Here is a 21,294-nt window from a genome sequence, read left to right as displayed (position 1 = left end):
CCGACTTATGGTGACCCTGTAGGGCTTTCAAGGCAAGAGTCATTCAGAGGTGGTTTGCCTTGCCGTTGCCTACCTCTGCACTGCAACACTGGACTTCCTTGGGGGTCCTCCCTCTAAATACTAACCAGAGCTGATCTTGCTTTGCTTCAGAGACCAGGCTAGCCTGGGCTATTGACGTGAAGGCTACCAGTCGGTACCTTCTCCATTTACTCTTTTTAAGAGCTTTAAAAGGGAAGAGGTAAAAAGCACTGTATTTCTCAGACTTTTGATTCGTCCAAACTCTTAGTCACTGGGCCATGATCACCAACTAATGTTCTCTCATAGTTCATTTAAGGGGATGTTGTTTTGACTCATAGGAGCCTTGTCTTTCCTATCTCTTTTCCCCTCCCCAGATCCCGAGGCTACCTTTGAGCTCAAGGACATGGATGTGCCAGCACTGTTAAGCAGCCTCCGTGACACCAGCTTTTCGAAGGAGGTGGTGCTGGCACTGGAGCGCTGCCTTTGTGATGAGGGGGTTGGCACCGAGGGAGATGGCTCTGAGTTTTTGCCAGACCGTGAACACTTCTTACTGCTGTTGAAAACCTTGGAACAACTGGGAGCAGAGAAGTCTGTACAGCTGGGGGTATTGAGGTGAGGCAAAAACTAGCTTGAGGCATAGGAGCGCCTGAAGAAGGGATGGTGGAAGAGGAGAAGAGAGGTCCTGGGGGCTGAAAGATTACAGTTGTGGAGTTGCAGGGGCGGGGGAGTAGGATTTCACTGTCATGGAGTGGACCTTTTAGAATAGTGCTTAGGCATGGAGGATGTAAAAAAAACCAATGTGTCTTGAGCAGCACTTTCTCACAATAGTGCATTTAGCTCTTCCAGTGGAAGCTTAGCATGGGAGTCTGAGAGGCAGGGAAACAATGGGAAATAATGTAGATGACTGGCCCTCATGCAGCACCACACGCCTGGCACAGAAACTGGAGAATTGGAGTAAGTGAAATTAACTATATTGACACGGTACAATGTAGGGTATCATCAAGGTTATCTCCCCCCCCATTCCCCGTTGGTTGCAACTTGGGGAGCTTTGGAGTTTACTGAACCTCTGCAGATAGAGCTTGCTGAAAATTTGGGATGACTGTCTGGAGCAGTTCTCCCAAGATCAGCATGCTGAGAAGTTACTTGTAGGTAGATGGCCTGTCTGAAGGAACACCAATTCTTGCTCTGAGGAGGAGGACATCTTGGAATGTGTGATTCCCACCAATTGCTCAGGGAGAAAGGACTAAACTTCAATTTCCTGTCTCCCGGCTGTGAGTCACCCTGGCTCAGTTTGCTTCCTGCTTCATTAGAGAGTACAATTTTAGAGCAAAACTCTTTGCTCTTTTTTTACTTGCATTTCTCCTAGAGTAATTTTATACCCAAGGGAGAGTATTTCATACCTGAAGAACTGAACTGAGTTTTCTTCTTTAACCTTCTCTTTCATTCTCTCTGCCCCAGGATTTTGAATAAATTTTTGGACTGTTCCAAAGAGGACGTGTTGCCCTGGCATGAGTGCATTAAGCCCTGTCTGTCTTCTATGAGTGTCCACAGCAATGAGCGGGAGGTGAGGGACTTGTTGGAGTGTGAAATTTGAAAGCATGAGGCTCTGCTGATAGCCACTGTGGAGACCATTAGGAAATGTTAGTGAGAGAGCAAGTGTTTATGGAGTTGTAGCTTCCTAATGGATTGGTGGAAAGCTCTCATAGGCCCTGCCTGCAAATTCCAAAATGAAGGTTACACTAGAGGATGCTGGGAAATTTCTGATCAGCAGGTGGTTGTGGTATGGAACTATGCAGAGGAGGAAGGATTAAAGCTCCTTGCCCCCCTCCCTATACTACCCCAGTCTGAATCCAGACTAGCTCTCAACAAGTCTAATTAAAAATCTTGCCTGGCCCCTAAAATGTGTTAGAGACACCCATAGCTGAGTTTGTAATGGGCCGCAGGAATTGAGGCATCAATGATGCATGTTTCATGTGCAAGGTGACATACTAGCCCATGCAAGGGCATGACGGTTGTCAGGCACTATGTTTGTCCAGCCATTTTCCTGGTCACTCATGGTGAGCAAAAATCTGACGCTGACAGCTAGACAGGAAAATAAAAATGGTTCCTCTTGTTTTCAAGCCTGAAATGACTGATATTGGCATGTGTGGGCAAAGTGGGCTATTGCTTGTAGTCTTTTGGACTTGGGCATAAGGCTGTTCTAGTCTTGCATCTTGTAGGTGATCCACATCTATTTCCTAGCCAGACTTAAAGACTCTAGAAACTTAGCTGGTTGGAGGTAGAGAACAGGCAGGCTAGCATACTGCCTTCAGTGTGCTGTTGGTACTTCCTTTCACATATTTGCATGCTGGCCAAAAGGCCACATATATCTCTCAAAAGAAATACAAGGCAACCTGCACAAGGAAGATTCCAGGGAGAGTATTTAATGCCTTCCCTCCATGGACAAGAATTAAAATGTATGGTCCTGCAAAATGGGATTTTACTTCTTTTATTATTAATATTTCTTTTCTGTATTGCATGGGGAACCTCATGTGGTTTAATATGAAGTAAAATGATCATAAAGTAGAGCAAACAAAGTCTGTGACATAATAATTAGCATCTAAATACTTCAGACAGTAAACAGATCCCATGATAGTAGAGAATACAAAAGAAGCCATCAGTTTAGAATAAAAAAGCCTTCTTAGAGAGAGCAATTTTGAGCAGCTGCCCAAACAGTGTTAAGAAAGGGGACAGGGGAGTCTCCTTTTGTCAGCCATTCCAAAATTGTGATGCCGCTATCTAAAAGGTTCTTTCTGGTGGCCATCCACCACACAAAGTGGGTGGAAGTGCATGGAGATGGAATTCTGAAGATCACTGCAATTTCTAGGTAGATCTAACAGGTAACCTGTGCTGATTACACAAAACAGAAATAAAATACATTTGGTACCTTTCCTTTATTCTGGAGCAGCTGTAAAGCAGAACAGACCTTTCTTCCCTTCCGCTTCCCACTGCAGCCCCAAATGACCTCTGAAATGCTGCTCCTGGGGGACAAGTGATCCTCCTCCAGGAACAGCATTGGATGGGGGTTTGAAATCTGCAGTGGGAGAAGGAAATCCTTGGAAATCCACTGTGAGTTCCAGCTTGGTGGACAAACGTGTGAGAATCAAAGTTCCCTTCATCAGATAAGAGTTGGAATGGAGATCTTATATCCCAGTTTGAAGGCTGGAGGGTTGCAATTCCAGAAGCAGTGGTATAATATGCATCACAATTAGCTTGATTAGATCAGAGGGGAAATGCTTGGGGTAGAAAATTAGCATCTGTAGTGAGATAAGAATTCTATGTCCCTATTCAGCCCTGAGGGTTCATTGGCATAAGCATTCTGATGAAGAGAGCTTTGACTCTTGAAAGCTTATACCCCAAAAATCTTGTTAGTCTCTAAGGTGCTACTGGATTTGAATCCAGCAGTTTTACTGCAGGCCAACAAGGCTACTCTCTGAAACTTGGAGGGTACCAGGAAAAATGGAGAAGCACTGAAGAGCTATCTTATGTTACCTAATTTTTATTCTGTTCTTCCTCCAAAGACATCAGGGTGGTATATGTGGCTTTTCTGTGCTGTACACCACTTTATCCTTCACAAACACTCTTGCAAGATGGGGAGGTTGACCCATGATCACCCAGAGAGCTTTGTGTCTGAATAGCAATTTGAACCTGGGTCATCCCATTCTTTGTCCAATGGTGGATCACTCAACAAAAACCACCCTGTGAGTGTGAACAGTCTCAGTGGACACCCTAGCCAGATACCCTACCAGCTGTTGCATCTCTGTCTTCAGGTTGTGCAGGAATTTATTCGTTTCCTGCATCGTCTGGCCACCACCAACAAAGACTGTGCAGTGGTGATGTGTCGTGTAGGCACAAAGGATGCATTGACGAAAGCTATGGACAAGCACAACTCCAACCTCTTGCTGGTGACAGAGCTGCGTGACCTCGTGACAGACTGTGAAAAATACGCCAGCCTTTATAAGAAGATGACAACCAGCATCCTGGCTGGTTGCATCCAGGTGAACCTGATACTTTTGGGGATGTAGGACTGGCAAGCCAAACAATAGAGTGCTGAAAATCAGGCTAGGTATAAACTAATGCAAGTTGAACTCAAATAAGGGACCAGTGCAGCAGAAGTTGTGGTCTGTAGAGTTTTGGAGGGCCTGTTTTCTCCTCTAAGATGGGTTACTGATTTGGTCAGCAGATGCACTCAGAAATATGCTTACATATTATGAGGCTCTTCTGTTAGCTTGAATTGCTAGAGCTGGTGGGGTAAAAGGCAGGCAAACCATGGTTCTGTGTTTTCAGTTAATTTTGTTTGTTCCTGTAGATGGTCCTTGGTCAGATAGAGGAACACAGGCGTAGTCACCAGCCTATCAACATCCCCTTTTTTGATGTGTTTCTGCGCAATCTTTGCCAGGGTGAGTGATCCATACATTTCTGAAAGGAGCAAGGAAGGTGGGGAGCTCATTCCCCACAAACCTGCTTGTGTTTTCCCTGACTCTCTTCAGCTCCCGAATCTTTTTGCCTAGGGTCCAACGTTGAAGTGAAGGAAGACAAGTGTTGGGAGAGAATAGAAGTCTCTTCCAACCCCCATCGGGCCAGCAAGTTAACAGACAGGAATTTGAAAACATACTGGGAGTCAAATGGCAGTACTGGATCCCACTACATCAATGTTTATATGCACCGGGGAGTGGTAGTTAGGTGAGTCCCGGCAGAGATCACTTGGGAATCTCTGGACAGGTAGGACTGGTTGATTGTCTTGTGAGTGATTTTTTGTGGGATGGAGATGAGAGTTGAGGCTTTGTAGTGTGGTGTGTGTCGTGCTTCTAGCCTTCAAGGCAGATTGCTTCTCCTTTGTGCAGATGCTGGGATTTTGCAATGGCTTGGCTCAAATACAATGCATTTTCTCTCTTGTTGCAGGCAGATGACTTTGCTAGTGGCCAGTGAGGATTCCAGCTATATGCCAGCTCGGATTGTGGTCATGGGAGGGGAGAATGCATCCAGCATCACTACTGAACTCAACACTGTGAGTGCCTCTGCCTCCCTCTAAAGCTGATTAGACAAAAAAGAACAGCATGGAAGAAGGAAGAGAAGATCAAAAACAAACCGTGAACAAATCACTAAACAGTAATGTTAGTATAACAAATTCATAGAAGATTAAGAAAGTATATTTTTTGTTTTCAAAACAATGCTGAGAGTGAAATTTTTCATTCCGATTGGTTCATTACATTGAAGTGCATGTGCAAGGAATCAATATATCCATAAATTTCCAAAGAGCAATGAGGAATCAGTAGAGGATTCTATTGATCCTTCATGGTGCTATTGATTCCTCATTGCACTTTGAAAATTTATGGACTTTATTGATATATTGATTTCTTTCACAAGTACTTGATTGTAGTGAACCAATTTATATGGAAAAAATAACTCTCAGAATTGTTTTGAAAATGGATGATATACTTTAATTTTCTATGAATTTGTTACACTAACATTACTTTCATTCATAGCACATTGTTTAGTGATTTGTTCACGGTTTGTTTTTGGGCATCTCTTCCTTCTAAAGCTGGCCTGCTCTCGACCTGACAACTAAATTGAGGAATTGGAAGGCTTTACACTGAAAATTCTACGCCATGTTGAAATTCAACCTTAGATCATGCGCTTATGCAAAAACCTCTGATCCTGGGTTGGCCTTCAAGTTTAAATATGTTGCTCAACATCTCTTCAGCACATCATATTATACTCTTAATGGAGAGACTGAACTCTTCAGATTTGCTGTGCTTCACTCCCTCTTGCCTGCCTCATCTTTGCTGGTGATAACATAGGGAGTTATTGGGATTGTGGGCAGATCAAGCTGCCCTGCTGACCTTCCAGTCTGATGATAAATTAAACTCTGTCTGCAGCTGAATACATGCTGCTCATTAGAACAGTCTTGCATGGCTATGCAGACCTCATTTGGATCATAAATTCACTGTACTGACAGCAGCAGAATGATGGGATTAGATCAACTCCTGTGCTGAGGAATGCAACCACATGTGCCCTGATGGTTCTTTGGGTATTGTAGTTCTATGAAGCAACTTATAGGGCACCTCCAAAGAATCCTCAGAGTACCTTTCCTTTACCTTATCATGTACATATTTGAAATACATGTTGTTTTGTGTAGAAATTAATTAGTGGGGCTTATGTTCTCAGTGCCCCCTCATTATCTTAATTTGTTGAAGTACATATCTGGTATTAATGTTGATTTGTGCAAAAATGTATGCTATTCTTATATACATTCGTTGCCCATCAGTTGGCATGGTTGGAAAATAGGTCCCAGAGGCTCTTGCTCTGCTTGCTTGCAGATATATACTGTGGATCTTTGTCTTCATAAGAGATAATGATTGCTACTTGCCAGTGACTTCAGCCCTTTAAAGGTTTCAGGTGACAGAAGAGCGAAATAGGAAGAGTTCTGCTGTGGGTGGGTGGGTGTCCCTCCATGGTGATGTTCACAGGGATGCAGTTGCTTTGTGACGTTGTGGCTTGACATACATATTCAGATTTTTTAGTCTAGCTGTGCTGTGATCTTTGTGCCTGTTTGTATTCAGAGCCGTGATGAGTCGTTTAGACTGATGTCTGACCAGAATTTTAAGATTATATTTCAGGGAATATCATTGACTAGACATTGTCTAGCAGTAGGCAAGCACATGACTTTACATTTCCAACAGTTATGGGAGAGGGGCTTGTGTTCATTTGGGTAGAAGTACAGAGAAAAAACTGTGCTGTCTTTCTGCAATGGAAGGGATTTTCAAGGCATCAGAAATTCGGTATTATGGTAAAGGCTTGATCCTTCTCCTTTCTTCCAACAGGTAAATGTCCTACCTTCAGCCAGCAGGGTGGTTCTTTTGGAGAACATGATCCGCTTTTGGCCTATCATACAGATTAAAATCAAGCGTTGTCAGCAGGTACACAGAACTCTGTTACTCATTGCAGTGAAGCAAGCAAGAACAAGCTTCACTTCACTGACCCTGAGGTCTTTCTGTGTGGTCAGGTTTTGTTTATTAAAAGCACTTTGGTTCTTTTGTTTGAAGTGTGCCATTCAGAAAGTGTTGAGGCCTCATTGCTGAAGCAGGATTTTCAAGTATATTGTGTGTGGGGGGGGGGGGGGGCACCCTTAGATTGTGTGTCAAAGGCCCTGGATGTAAACACTGGAGAGGGTATTACTTGGTCCCAGGTAGAGAACTGCCTTATGTGCGAGAAACCTGTCTTCTCTGCAGGGTGGGATTGACACCCGTGTGCGTGGCATTGAGGTGCTGGGCCCCAAGCCCACTTTCTGGCCAATCTTCAAGGAGCAGCTGTGCCGGCGCACGTTCCTCTTCTACACCACCAAAGCCCACACCTGGTGCCAGGAAATCGCTGAAGACCGGAGGCAGCTGCTGCAGCTCTTCAACAGGTGGTGTCCTCGTCCTTCCTCTGGGGCTGCAGATCAGGGAGGTGCCCTGAGAGCCTCATGCCTAGGGGGCAGGGGGGTGGGGTCTTGCCTGGGGGGACTCAGGATGAACAGGAAGGGCTTAGCCCTGCAGGTGGGGGTACTCCCTGTTCAGGTGGCAACTTCCAGCACCCACTCTCTTGTCAGTCGTCATCTGCCATTGTCCTAAGCATCCGTACCCTACATGGGCTGCTGTAAGAGCCCCATCTGGTCCAAAGGCACCCAGAGCCAGGGCTTCTCCAGGCTTCTATTCACAGTAATGGCTCACACAGCACCTCCTTGGCATTGCAGGCTGAACAGTGCTCTGCACCATGAACAAGACTTTGCCGATCGCTTCCTTCCTGATGATGAGGCTGCTCAGGCCCTGGGCAAGACCTGCTGGGATGCTCTAATCACCCCCTTGGTGCAGAGTATCACCTCTCCAGGTACCAGCTCTTCTTCCTGGCAAGACCCCGTAGCTACCATGGTGGCCCTTTGTTGACACATGTTTCTCCTGCCCTTCTAGACCCCAGTGGCATCAGTCCCCTGTCATGGCTTCTGAGCCAATATCTGGAGAACTTGAAGGCAGCCGCAAGGGCCAAGAAACAAGCCGCCATTTTCAACTCTCGCGTGCGGCGACTGAGCCACCTGCTGGTGCACGTGGACTCCAGTAGCCCTGAGACTGAGGAGCTGAAGGCCCCTGTAAAATCCAGTGAGTGCCGTCCTGTTGGCCACCAGAAAAGATGGGTCGTCCCTGCTGAGCGGAAGATGGGAGGGTGGCAAGGTGGGAGCCCTTGAAGGCATGTCTAGCTGGGAGGGAGGGATGGGTCTCCTTGCCCACATCTTGTTCCCAGGCCGCAGGATTAACAGGAAGGCAGAAGAAGGAAGATTTTGTGGGGGTGGGTTGGTGGGTTCTGTAGGGAAGAATGGAAATGGGAGTGTGGTATGCAGTTCCAGCTGGGAGAAGGGAATTCATTTTTTTACTGAGAGCCTCTCACCAACAAGTTGGAGGTGTGTGTCAGCTGCACTGGCCAAAGGCCTTTGTTCCCTGTCCATACTCTGTAATGCCCCCTTTGCAGATGGGAAGAATGGGAAGAGCAAGGAGTCGAGCTCTGGGGCTGCCAAGCCGGTGGAGAAGAAGCCCAGCAGCACAACCGGCATCACGCAGTGCTGGAAAGGGGTGGTCCAGCAGCAGGTGAGCACAGGCAAAGTGGGAGGTGCTTCAGGGCTTTTGGGGGGAGGGGGGGGACCTCTTGCCCTGATGAAGAGATTGCTTTGTGATACAGGCTGGTGTTTCCCTAACAGGCTATCATCACCCATGAGTGCATTGTTTCTGTATTGTGTGTGTGTGTGTGTGTGTGTGTATTGGGAAGTTGTTGCATGTTCTTTTCCCTGCCCTGTTTAGAGGCTCAGAAACCCTGAGGCTGGAGCTCTGTGGGGAAGAGGCTTCCAGGCTCCGGTCCTGTATGATTTAACCCACTTAACATACACACAGAGAGGCACCATGAAAGGTCACCCATCTCCTTCCAAGGGCAGCAGTGTACACATGCTTACCTCACAATACAAGAAGAGAAATATAGAGGGAAATCATGGAAAAGAGGCTGTGTTGTTTGCCTGTTTCCAGAACTGCCATAAAATCGGAGTTGTTCCAGACTGGCAGTTGCCGTTTGCCCCAGCTGGGCAGGAAGGGTGTTAGGTTGCATCTGACAAAGAGAGCTGTGCTTCTCGAAAGCTGATGCTACAATAACATTTGTTAGTCTTGAAGGTGCTTCTGGACTCCTTGCTAACTTCCGAAGTGTCCTGAGGGGCTGCTAACTCCTTTGCTTCTGCCATCTTGGCCAGGTGAAGCGGTTCCTGGAATCCTCCTGGCAGGACCCTGACTTTGTGGAGCAATACTGCAACATCTACCTGCGCCTGCGCACTGCCATGGAGGAGCTTTTTGGGCAGCAGATGTGCTTCATGCTTGCCCTGCGGCAGGGCTTCTCGGGAGGGCTGCTGCAGCTCTCCTTCCTGACGGCCATGCACGTGAGTCAGGACTTTTAGCTGTTGGGAGAAGTGCCAGGCCTGGCCATTATCCTTCCCTTGTCTCCTGTGGCTTCTCTGCCTCCTCCAGGCCCCATCAGTGAGTACAGACTGGGCACGTACCCTCTCTCTCCTGGGCTTCAGGGCCCATGGAAATTGTACCAGCCCCTTCCATGGAGTTTCTCCTGCTAGTCTGGTGGGAGGAGTTCCTTCCCCAGCCCCCCTCTCCCTGGCTCATCTGGCTTCTCCTGCTCTGTGAGCCCCTCCAGGTGAGTGAGCAGTTTGCCCGTTACATCGATGTGTGGATCCAGAAGAGCTGGGCAGACTCGGGCAACGTGGAGACCCTGCAGCGCCTGCAGCGGAGCCTGGAGCCTGTTCTCTTCCTGTCCGGTCTGGAACTGACCAACACCTTTGAGCATTTCTACCGGTGAGCCTTTGAGGGAGGCAGGTGGCAAGAGGTGCAGAAAGTGGTGCTGTTGCTGCTGCTTCTGCTGGCAGTGGAGAGGAGGAAGGCAGTAGGGTGGGCATGCTTGGGGTGAAGGATAACCAGTAGAGGTTCAGCCATTGGGATTCCAGGGGGGGTGGGGGCGGTGGGAGGGGTTGGAAGGGAAAAGGTCTGTGGTCCAGGCAGGGCAAGAGGGGCCTGTGGGACTGAGCTGTGGCTGTGTGAAAGGTCTGTGGCCCTCCCTGTTTCTCCAGGTACTACCTGGGCGACCGGTTGCTGTCCCAGGGCAAGACGTGGCTGGAGAGCGCTGTGGTGGAGCACATCGGGCTCTGCTTCCCCAACCGTTTCCCCCAGCAGATGCTGAAGAACCTGAGTGAGCTGGAGGAGGAGCAGCAGCAGTTCCATCTCTTCCAGCTGCAGCAGCTGGACAAACATCTACTGGAACTGGATCAGGATGGGAAATACGAGGAGGAGGAGGAGGGGGGAGAGGTGAGCAGAGGAGGAGGGAGGGATTGTACAAAGACTCCACTGTCAGACCTCTTCCCCTGGCATGTCTCCCCGGTTCCTTGGGACCCTTCGCTTGTTTGTTAGGGCCACAGTCTGGACACTGGTTCTGTTGCTCTCCCAGGTAATGGAGGAGGAGCCAAACAGTCAGGAGGAAGAGCCGGAGGTGAAAGTGCTGGCTTTGTCTCCCCGCTGCTGGACCATCTCCCCGCTCTGCTACCTGGAGGAGCCGGCCAGATTTTTCCCACCATCTCTCAGTCAGCACTTGGGCAGGTTTGCTGACTTCTATACCCAGAGTGAGTGTGGGGCTATCCGAGTGCTGAGAGGGTGGGCAAATCAGAGATGCTCATGGTATAGGCTGTAAGCTGGAGAAGGGTCCCAAAATCAGGACGTGACCAGTACTGAACACTCTGCAGTCTTTCTGTGCCCAGATCCAGGCACAGTTTTGAAGGTCTGTCTTTTGAGAGAAGGGGCTTACTGCGGCATCTAAAGGAACCCCCCCCCACAAGCACACTGTTAGTGCCAGTGAAGATCCTGCTCCACTACTGCAGTATCCTGCCCCTACATAGCAGAAGAGATTGTTATTGCGCTGTTAGTCTAGCCATGGAAGAGTGGCTTTCTTCTCATATTTTCACCCTACCCTTTTGGCTGTGATAAGAGCTGGTGCCTTGGTGTGCCCAGGATAGAAAGTGGCCACAAGGCAGTGGCAGAGCATGTGCAGTGTAGTGTGCCGTGCATGCAGCGAGTCCCAGTTTCAGTCCTGGTCTTTCTTGTTAAAGGAGCTTGGTTAGGTGGGAAGAGTCTCTGCCTGAGACCTGGGGGAGTTGCAGCCAGGCAGAGCAGATGGTAGGAGGTTAAAGGGACCACCAGCTTAAATGACGTATCCTTTGTGAGCTCTAGTAGAGCCAGGATTGGGAGGGCTTGGAGAACCAGGGGTGGGGGTGGGGGTGGGGGGGGTGAGGAAGCATGATCCCACTCGTCAAATGTGCCCTGACTGAAACTTTTTCTTGTTCAGGTCAGAGCCGTTTTGGGCTGGAGCACACAAAGCCACGGCGCTTACAGTGGACATGGCTAGGCCATGCTGAGCTGCAGTACCAGGGCTGCATCCTGCACGTGTCCACCCTGCAGATGTACATCCTTCTGTGCTTCAACAGTGCTGAGGTTCTGCTTGCTTTAGTTCTTTCTTCATTTCACTGTGACTTTGTATGACTTTCAGGACTTCCAGTATTGGCAGGGCACAGCCAGTGAGGTGTAATGATGGAATTAGGAGATAGAGGATCTTCTTCGTGGTCTCTGTGCAGTCCCACACATGGGTTTTCCCGTCAGGACGAACCCTACCTCGGAGATTTTAAAAGCTAGCCTAGGCGTTATTTTTGGCGCGCACTCCCTCTCGCTCTGGGGAGCAGGCATCCACTGCGCATGCCTGTAGCGCGAGGGAGGCGCCCCACCCACTCAGTTTCTTTCCAACCGCCGCCCGGGATAGTCTTACCTCGCTGCGCTCCTCTTTTACCTCAAAATATCTAGCCTCCGTTTCTTCAAGTTTCCTCTTTATTCCATTCTCCCGCTATTTTCTTATATTCCTATCTTCTCATTAAAAAAAAATATATATATATATATATATATATATATATAAATATCTTCCCCGCTTTTACCTCAGACCTCCCTTCCCCCCCCCCCCCCGGGCGTATGGAAGGAAGAGACAGTAAAATAACCTTTAAAAGGTGTTCGCGTTGTAGGGCGAAAATCCCTACATCGGACGGGCATTCGCTTTGCCTATTCTGTTTGGGAGAAACCCATAAAGTGGACGCCTGTGCGCATTGCCTTCAATTCGGCAAACAGGCGCGCAAAAACAGGGCCGCTAGACTAAGAAGCCACCTAATGGAGTCTGTGCTTCACCCTCAAATGTCACAATCTTCGTCAGCAAGTAAGTCGCCCCCCCTACTTACTCCCCAAGGGGACGGCGCACGGTCGGCAGCTTCAGTGGCCATTGTTCCCAGCAAGCATAAGTCCGGCGATGCCGCGAAAGCCGGCGACGGCGCAAGAACGTCAGAACAAACGGCCGCGGCGACTAAACCGAAAGGTGGGAAGCACACTAAGAAACACAAGCACTCCGACCCGAAGGGCACGAAGGATTCGAGAAAACCGTCCGATCCGAAGGCCCCGCGTAAACCGACCGATCCGAAGGACCCGAAGAACACGAGCGACTCGAGGAAATCTTCGGAACAACAGAACGAGCCTGACAGACAATGTGAGCCCTCCACACCCGGATCCGATACCCATGAGGTGGCCACCCCGGCTACGGAGTCACCGCACCAGCAGACGGAAGAAGTTATTCCGATTCCGTCCCGATCTCCCTCCCTGCAAGGATCCATACCAGACCCTCCGCTGGAGCCGATTCGAGACCCGCTGCAGTGGACTCGACAGCACATCAACCCTAGATCGTTCCGCGATATGTCGAATCCCATCCAGTACAAACATGACTACAGGTACTTTGATACGCATCGGTTCCCAGCCAGATCACCCAGCATCGAGAGACATAGGTACCATCATACACGGTTCCCGGAGAGATCCCCTAGTAGAGGGAGGGATCGCTACCGCTACAACCCGAGATCTCGGTCTCCATCCATGTCCCCGAGGAGACGCCATTATGCTTCAAGATCTCCTTCTATGGATTCCCATGCATGTTGCGGCTACCACTACTCTCGGTACCGTGACGATTACCACAGGAACCAATCCAAGGAAGCGACTCCTGCCCAACGGAGCAAGCAACTAACAAAACAGCCATCTCCGACTCCTTCCACTTCGACTTCTAAGCTTAAAGGTACGACTCCGACGAGACCTAAAAGCACGACTCCAACCAGACCGGACCCACCTGAACCCGAACCTGACTCTGATGCCGAATCCGACGCACAATCATCGGACTCGATACAGTCGATGTCCCCTGGGTCCCCTGCCTCGGATATAGCCAAACCCGCGGATTTGTCACCTTCCGAAGGGGCAAAGACATACCTGGACTTGATTGCCAACATGGCCTCTGCACTCAACGTTACCCTTACCTCGGATGCACCCAAGGTAACAGACGTGGTACACGACTTGGTGCACTCAGATTTACCTGCTGGTTCCTTTCTGCCGATGTTACCGGTACACCTAGAAGCCATCAAAGAAGCTTGGGACAACCCAGCCTCCATTCCCCCAACTTCAAAACGAATTGAATCCCTGTACAGGATCCAAGCACCGGATTCGAAGTTTTTATTTACCCATCCAGCACCGAACTCTCTGATAGTTCATTCTTCCTCCAAATCTAAACAGACCCGCCACCCGGTACCTCCTGAGAAGGAAGGCAGGAAATTAGACACCCTAGGAAGGAAAATGTATTCAATCTCTACGGCAAACGCCAAAATCAACAATTACCTGGCATACTTCGCCGCATATTCCCACAACATCTCCTCACAACTGAATACGCTCGTCTCTGCCCTACCTGAACCCTCCCAGAAGCAAGCCTGCAAGCTGCTTCAGGAACTAAACAGGATCTCAAAACAACAGATAAATACCATCCGCCACTCTGTGGGGTGCACTTCAAAGGCGATGGCTGCCTCAATTGCCCTAAGGCGACACGCTTGGCTTCGATCCTCTTCGTTGCAACCCGATCTTAAATTCAAAATCGAAGACCTTCCCTTCGATGGCCAAGGTCTCTTTAATGCCACAACGGACGATATACTGTCCACCGTAGACGACAGCCGCAAACGAGCAAAAAGGCTCGGGGTAGCGCAACAACAACAACAACAGCAGAGCTATAAGCCCAGACCATGGAAACCAACGCCTTTCAAACGTTCCAGATCTCCTCGACAATCTGAATACTGGAAACGTACGGCTCCTCCTCCAAAGCAATCCTTTCACCAGAGACAGCAGAGGCCACAACCACCTAAAAAGGCTGCGTCTTCATCAAAGCAGTCTCTTTGACTTTCTACCAATTCAACACGTTTCCAGACTTCTTCCATTTCACGACAATTGGCGACAAATAACCACGGACAAATGGGTTCTGAACATCATTTTGAGAGGTTACTCCATAGAGTTTCAAACACCACCAACAAAACACCATTTTATTTCCACCCCCCCATCCCCTTCCCTTCAGGAAGAAATAGACACCTTAACAGCCAAAGCAGCTATAGAGCCTGTCCCAAACCAGTACCATCGGACAGGATTTTATTCTCGGTACTTCCTAGTCCCGAAAAGGGATGGGGGACAGCGCCCGATTCTGGATCTAAGAGCCCTAAACAAATTTATCCGTCACAGAAAATTCAGAATGATCACTTTACAATCGATTCTGCCATTAATCCCCAGAAACTCTTGGATGGCACTGGTAGATTTACAGGACGCATACTTCCACCTGACAATACACCAATGCCACAGAAAGTTTCTGCGCTTCGCCGTGGGCAACAACCACTACCAATTCCGAGCCCTACCCTTCGGACTCTCCACGGCACCACGGACATTCACGAAATGTATGGCGGTAATTGCAGCATACCTCAGACAACGCGGAGTTGCAACCTACCCATACATAGACGATTGGCTCCTCGTGGGAGCTTCAAGGGCACAGTTAATGAAGGACATTTCAATGACACTTGCGCTCCTAGCAGAACTGGGCCTCCAGGTCAATCAACAAAAGTCACACCTTACCCCGACTCAAGACATCCAATTTATAGGGGCTCGCTTGTGCACCAGGGACCACAAAGCGTATCTTCCCGTAGACAGGATATCCTCCATTCAGACGCTGGCCGCACAAATAATCCAACAACCCAAACAAACGGCTTTCAACATTCAGCGCATGTTAGGACTTATGGCAGCCACGACAGCAGTTCTGACTCATGCAAGACTACGCATGAGAACCCTACAAATCTGGTTCGTCCGTGCATTTCGACCCCAACGCCAATCTCAAGGAACAGTCCTCACTGTTCCAAATCACATCCTCCCTTCACTCGAATGGTGGACAGTACGAGCTCACCTGCTTGCAGGAATGCCATTTTTACGGCCAAGCCCATCAGCAGTAGTTACAACAGACGCCTCGAGGTGGGGCTGGGGAGCCCATCTCGACATACTCACTGTCCAGGGGCAATGGACACCGTACGAACAGTCGCTCCACATCAATTGTTTAGAGCTACTAGCTGTTCACAGAGCGTTAAAATCGTTTCTTCCATCGCTTCAAGGCCGACATGTGCAAATCGCCTCAGACAATGTGGCGACGGTTTTTTATATAAACAGGCAAGGCGGAACTGCATCCACCCGCCTTTGCAAAAGAGCAATGCACCTTTGGCACTGGAGTATTGCTCACAAGATCCACCTCACTGCGGTACATCTTCCTGGCGTACAGAATGTTCAAGCGGACAGGCTGAGCAGATATCCCATCAACGACCACGAGTGGTCACTCCACAGGTCATACCTTCTGCCAGTATTCCGGAAATTCGGAACTCCCTCAATAGATGCGTTTGCTGCACCCGACAATGCGCAATGTGCCATCTTTTTTATGAGAGGTCCGCCCTCACAACAGTCTGCGGGGGATGCCTTCATACAGACATGGACCGGTCCACTACACTTCCTCTTCCCTCCTTTCCCGCTGATAACACGGTGCATACAGAAACTTCAACTGGACAACACAGATTGCATTCTAGTGACGCCATGGTGGCCACGCCAGCCGTGGTTCACAACCCTCCTCTCTCTGTCAAAAAACACTTACCATCACTTCCCTCTGGCCCACAACCTCCTGTCCCAGCAGAACGGCAGGGTCCTCCATCACGACCCGAACAGGCTTCGCTTAACGGCTTGGAGGATATGTTCTCAGACTTTCCTGAAGGAGTAAGACACGTCCTCCTGAATGCAAGGAAACCATCAACAAGAAAGTCATACTCCATGAAATGGAAAAGGTTTTCCATCTACGCTACCAAGCATAACTTCAGACCCTCCTCGGCTTCCATACCTCAAATCTTGGCATATACACTGCATTTGTCAGAAAAGGGCCTCACGTACTCCTCTCTAAAGGTGCACCTTGCAGCAATCTCAGCTTTTCACCCACATGTACAGGGTCGAACTGTCTTCTCACACCCTGCTGCGAAATCCTTCTTAAAAGGAATCTTACATTTGCACCCACCATTACGGCAAATGTACCCTAACTGGAGTTTATCACTAGTGCTCAGCCAATTAGTAAAACCCCCTTTCGAACCTATGGCTACAATACCACTTCACCTCCTTTCATGGAAAACGGCACTATTAGTCGCACTCACCTCTGCAAAGAGAGCAAGTGACATTTGTGTGTTCAGAGCAGACCCACCTTACACCATCTTTCACCACGATAAGGTGGTGTTACGGCCAGATCCCGCTTTCTTACCCAAGGTGGTTTCCGCATTTCATTTGCAAAGAGTCACTACCTTACCTGCCTTTTTCCAACGGCCCGCAGACAAGGGCCAAGAAGCTCTACACTGTCTAGATGTGAGAAGAGCACTCGCTTACTATATAGATAGGACGGCATCGTTCCGTACGGACTCAAGACTTTTTGTCGCCTACGGCCGCCTTCATAAAGGAAAAAAGATATCTACACAGAGACTGTCAAAATGGTTGGTTGCTGCTATAGAACTGTGCTACAGACTCGCAAAGCAACCAGTCCCATCTGCCATACGAGCTCATTCTACGAGAGCTTTGTCAACGTCATCTGCCCTTGCCAGGGGTGTATCCATGGAGGACATTTGCGCTGCTGCCGCTTGGTCCTCCCCTTCGACCTTCGCCATGCACTACGCTTTGGACGTCCGTGCTAGGCGAGATGCATCCTTCGGACAGGCAGTACTCCGCTCCATCTTTGACTAAGGAGCCGGTCCCAGGCCGGTGAGTACTTGCTTACCGTATAGCCTGTTATGTGCTGACTGTGTTGCACTAACCTTTGCATTATTCTTTTCTCCAACTCTAGTGCCAGCACCCACCACCTTGCAGGTCAGCTTATCAGTCACCCATGTGTGGGACTGCACAGAGACCACGAAGAAGATAAACAGGTTACTCACCTGTAATTGATGATCTTCGAGTGGTCATCTGTGCAGTCACACACGCCCGCCCAGCCTATCCCCGCTGCTGGCTACTCGTCTTATATAACCGCTCACCTACTATGTCAGCGGCGGGGAAAGAAACTGAGTGGGTGGGGCGCCTCCCTCGCGCTACAGGCATGCGCAGTGGATGCCTGCTCCCCAGAGCGAGAGGGAGTGCGCGCCAAAAATAACGCCTAGGCTAGCTTTTAAAATCTCCGAGGTAGGGTTCGTCCTGACGGGAAAACCCATGTGTGTGACTGCACAGATGACCACTCGAAGATCATCAATTACAGGTGAGTAACCTGTTTTTCCGCTCTCCTTTCTGCTGCAGTGCTCACGGAATGCGCTTGGGCCTGTCATGCTCTTTCAGTTTGACTCATGTTTGGATGAAGTGGGTGGGACAACCATGTATACCCTTTTGTTCTGTGGTTGTAGGAAAGAAGAAAAATATAGAATGGGGTGGACAGGCCCTCTCTTTGAACCTTATGTAGTTGTGTTTGAATTATGCAGCATGGAGGACACAATCTATTCTGATTCTAGACATGTTTTGGTATGGTCAGTTTCTATATTGTGCACTTTTGGGTTTTGTCATAACTTTTGCTTGGTGGTGGAATCACAGGGGCCAGTGGCTTAGTAATTGGTAGTTTCCCCTCTGTTTTGGCCAGGGATATTGCCTGGTTCACCATAGACTTGGGCCATAAGTATCTTCTGGATTCTTTTTTTTTTTATGGCTAAAGAATTCATTGGATTTACAGTTTCCAAGTTGACGTACATTGAAAGCCTAATAACCTGATGTGAATTGTCAGAGTTTCTGTGAATTCCATACTTAATGATGGTGCTGAAATGGGTAGATGAACTTGGATCTCTGTATCGTATTGGAAATCTCTGTAGGAACTCTTGTTTGTCGAGGCACATCATTGCCTTCCAGATAGGCCAGTATGGCCTTTATGAACATATGAAGCTGCCTTATACTGAATCAGATCCTCGGTCCATCAAAGTCAGTATTGTCTTCTCAGACTGGCAGCGGCTCTCCAGGGTCTCAAGTTGAGGTTTTTCACACCTATTTGCCTGGACCCTTTTTTGGAGATGCCAGGGAATGAACCTGGGACCTTCTGCTTCCTAAGCAGATGCTCTACCACTGAGCCACCGTCCCTCCCCATCTCCTCAGAGCCTCTGACTCAACATCTTCTGATGGTCCCTGGCCCCAGAGACATGCAGCTTGCCTCAACTAGAGCCAGGATGTTTTGGGCCCTGGCCCCTGCCAGGTGGAATGAACTCCCCTTGAAGATCAGGGCCCTGCGTGATCTCGTACAGTTCGGCGGGGCCTGCAAAATGGAGTTTTCCCATCGGGCCTTTAGTTGAGGAGGTGAGAGTTGTCTTAATTTGGCCTCCCCCCATCTCCTGCTTCCCCAGTTTGGAGATTTGGATTGGCTGTTGAGACAGAGTTTTGAACTGGGATCATGCTGTTTATGTCATGTATGGAATCTGTTTTGTTGCCTTTTCAACTGCTTTAACCTGTTGTAACCCACCTTGAGCCTTATGGGAGGGTGGGATAGAAATCTAAATAAATAAATTGCAGGTATGGATGTTTTAGCATTCCTCTTTTGTCTCTCTTTACATAGTAACCTCTTTCCTGCTTTTACTATTGGTCGTAGGAAGTTTCTGTGGAGACACTGTTAGAAGCCACTAATCTCTCCCCTGTCCTCCTTGGACATGCACTGAAACCTCTGACAAAGGAGAATGGTATCTTGTCCCAGAATCAGAGTAAGTGTAGAGAGGGGGGTAGGTTGGGGGAGGAGAAGAAATCTTTGTATGACCATGGCCTGTGATGTAAGTGGGATGTTTCCATCAGCTGACTTAATGGAGTAGTTGACCAGGCCAGGTCTCATGGAGGTTAATGTAGTGCTGTTAATTCAAGATACTGGAGAGAGCCCTGATGTTGTGAATACTTCTTGTTTTTTGGTTCTAGGTGTTTTGAAGCTGAATGAGGGAACATTGGCCCAGGCATCTGGCCAGCGCTTATGGCTGTTGCCCAAACAGACATATTTGAATGTGGAGGAAAATGAGGGTAGTGCCCTAGAGAAGAAGAGGAACATTATCTGCTGCCTCCTTATCCAGATCCTAAAAGAGGAAAAGGAGATACACATTGACAATCTGGTGTTCAGGGTATGGAGTGCAAGACCTCTGGTCTTTATAATTCAGTCCAGCTGCCAAACCAAAACCGGACTAACTTGCTGTCTTCCTCTCTCAGGTGATGGATGCCTGCCAGAAATGGGAGTCCAGCTCAGCTCTGAAATTCCTGAGCTTTTGCTGCAGCAGCACTGATGTCCTGTCCTGTATCCTTCATCTGCTAAATCAGGGCTACATTCGGCGCCAGGAGGACAGTCCTCAACTGCTCGAGTATGTTTCTGCAGAGCCTTCCACACCTCACCGAGGCCAGGCTCAGCTGATTTTTCAGAATGCTGATTGCCAGAACAGGAAAAACTCTTTTGGGACAGATGTAAACAACAAGATCTCTCCTTTCAGGTAACATCATATATAAATGTAGAGGTCATGGCAGCAGCAGGACCTTGTCTACATGCGTTGATATGGCCTTTTCCTTCTGACAGATTAGATACCTTCAGACTTGGCACGGAAGAGGTTCTGATGGAGACAGTGCTGTTGCCCAGAGGACGCACAATGAGCCAAGAAGAGGTTGAGGTGCTGATGACTCAGACTATACAGAGGGTCTCAGATACTCTGAGTGTGTCTGCAGACATAGCACAGCACTTGCTCATACACTGTAAATGGAATGTAGATGTGCTCATTCAGCGCTATACAGAGGACGCAGAGCAGCTGCTGTTTTCCTCAGGGCTGCAAGTGCGAAATCCCCAGCCACCCTTGGACCCTGTTACACACTGTCCAGTATGTGTGAATCAGCTGACCCCAGAAGACAATTCACCTGTTCTCTGCTGCTTGCACTACTGCTGTAAGGTGAGAATTGACTCCCTTTGCTCTTTGGATGGTAGACCCTGGGAAGGAAGAGCAACTTTTTATCCTTTCCCCTTTAATCTTCTTAACAGCTCTGTGTATTAGAAACTGTGGAAGTGTTCTATACCCCTGCTTTTTCCATTAAGTATTCACATGTTTGTATTTATGCTTGTACTGTGAGCTCTCACCATGTTTAAGAATGTCAGAGCAAATGTATGGGATAAGACCTTGGTACAGTTTAGCATCCCTTTTCACTCAGTGATTAACCAGATGTCCCTAGAAAGCTGACAAGCAGGGAATGAAGGCCAAAATCTTCCCATGTTGTTAGCTCAGAACATGAAAGTGACATTTAATAATTGAGTCTTTTAGTCATTAATGAACCTCTCCTCAGTGACTTTGCCTAATCCCCTTTTAAGGCCAGCTAGTGGCTATCTCTATTTCCTACGGCAGTGAACTTCACAAGTGAATTTGGCACACAAGAGGCAAAATGGTATCTAATGTTATCCCTGAAGAGTTCACAGATTTTAGCCAAGTGGCTTCCTTTCATTTGTGTAGCTGTCTGTGGTGCTAATACTTTGTAGATCTCTAATTCTAACCAACCTGTTCTTCTGATGTTGGTTTCAACTAGGCCTGCTGGAATGAATACTTAGCAACTCGGATTGAACAAAACCTGATTTTGAATTGCACATGTCCCATCGCTGACTGCCCAGCGCAACCCACTACTGACTTCATCCGCTCCATCATTTCCTCTAAAGAGGTCATTGCCAAGGTAGGCACAGTAATTATAATCATTTCAGCAATAAAATCAC

At 48.5% G+C, this 21,294-nt stretch overlaps 1 protein-coding gene across 1 annotated transcript in view; it reads left to right on the top strand.

The window, feature by feature from the left end:
* Nucleotides 1-21,294, top strand: part of LOC132578083 (cullin-9-like) — a 97,670-nt gene that overhangs the window by 50,495 nt on the left and 25,881 nt on the right. Inside the window, exons 11-31 of the mRNA XM_060247922.1 lie at nt 393-630; nt 1,477-1,582; nt 3,828-4,055; nt 4,367-4,457; nt 4,569-4,740; nt 4,960-5,065; nt 6,882-6,977; nt 7,290-7,465; nt 7,793-7,926; nt 8,007-8,192; nt 8,560-8,675; nt 9,323-9,505; nt 9,772-9,929; nt 10,202-10,436; nt 10,576-10,747; nt 11,467-11,612; nt 19,171-19,279; nt 19,485-19,681; nt 19,767-20,041; nt 20,125-20,488; nt 21,114-21,254. Of these exons, the coding sequence (XP_060103905.1) occupies nt 393-630; nt 1,477-1,582; nt 3,828-4,055; nt 4,367-4,457; nt 4,569-4,740; nt 4,960-5,065; nt 6,882-6,977; nt 7,290-7,465; nt 7,793-7,926; nt 8,007-8,192; nt 8,560-8,675; nt 9,323-9,505; nt 9,772-9,929; nt 10,202-10,436; nt 10,576-10,747; nt 11,467-11,612; nt 19,171-19,279; nt 19,485-19,681; nt 19,767-20,041; nt 20,125-20,488; nt 21,114-21,254 (3,629 nt within the window). The remainder of the gene's footprint in view (nt 1-392; nt 631-1,476; nt 1,583-3,827; nt 4,056-4,366; nt 4,458-4,568; nt 4,741-4,959; nt 5,066-6,881; nt 6,978-7,289; nt 7,466-7,792; nt 7,927-8,006; nt 8,193-8,559; nt 8,676-9,322; nt 9,506-9,771; nt 9,930-10,201; nt 10,437-10,575; nt 10,748-11,466; nt 11,613-19,170; nt 19,280-19,484; nt 19,682-19,766; nt 20,042-20,124; nt 20,489-21,113; nt 21,255-21,294) is intronic.

Source organism: Heteronotia binoei, chromosome 1, assembly GCF_032191835.1.
Source record: "Heteronotia binoei isolate CCM8104 ecotype False Entrance Well chromosome 1, APGP_CSIRO_Hbin_v1, whole genome shotgun sequence".
Taxonomy (NCBI): domain Eukaryota; kingdom Metazoa; phylum Chordata; class Lepidosauria; order Squamata; family Gekkonidae; genus Heteronotia; species Heteronotia binoei.
The sequence above is the reverse complement of the archived record's forward strand: the minus strand, read 5'-3'. Positions and strand labels throughout refer to the sequence as shown.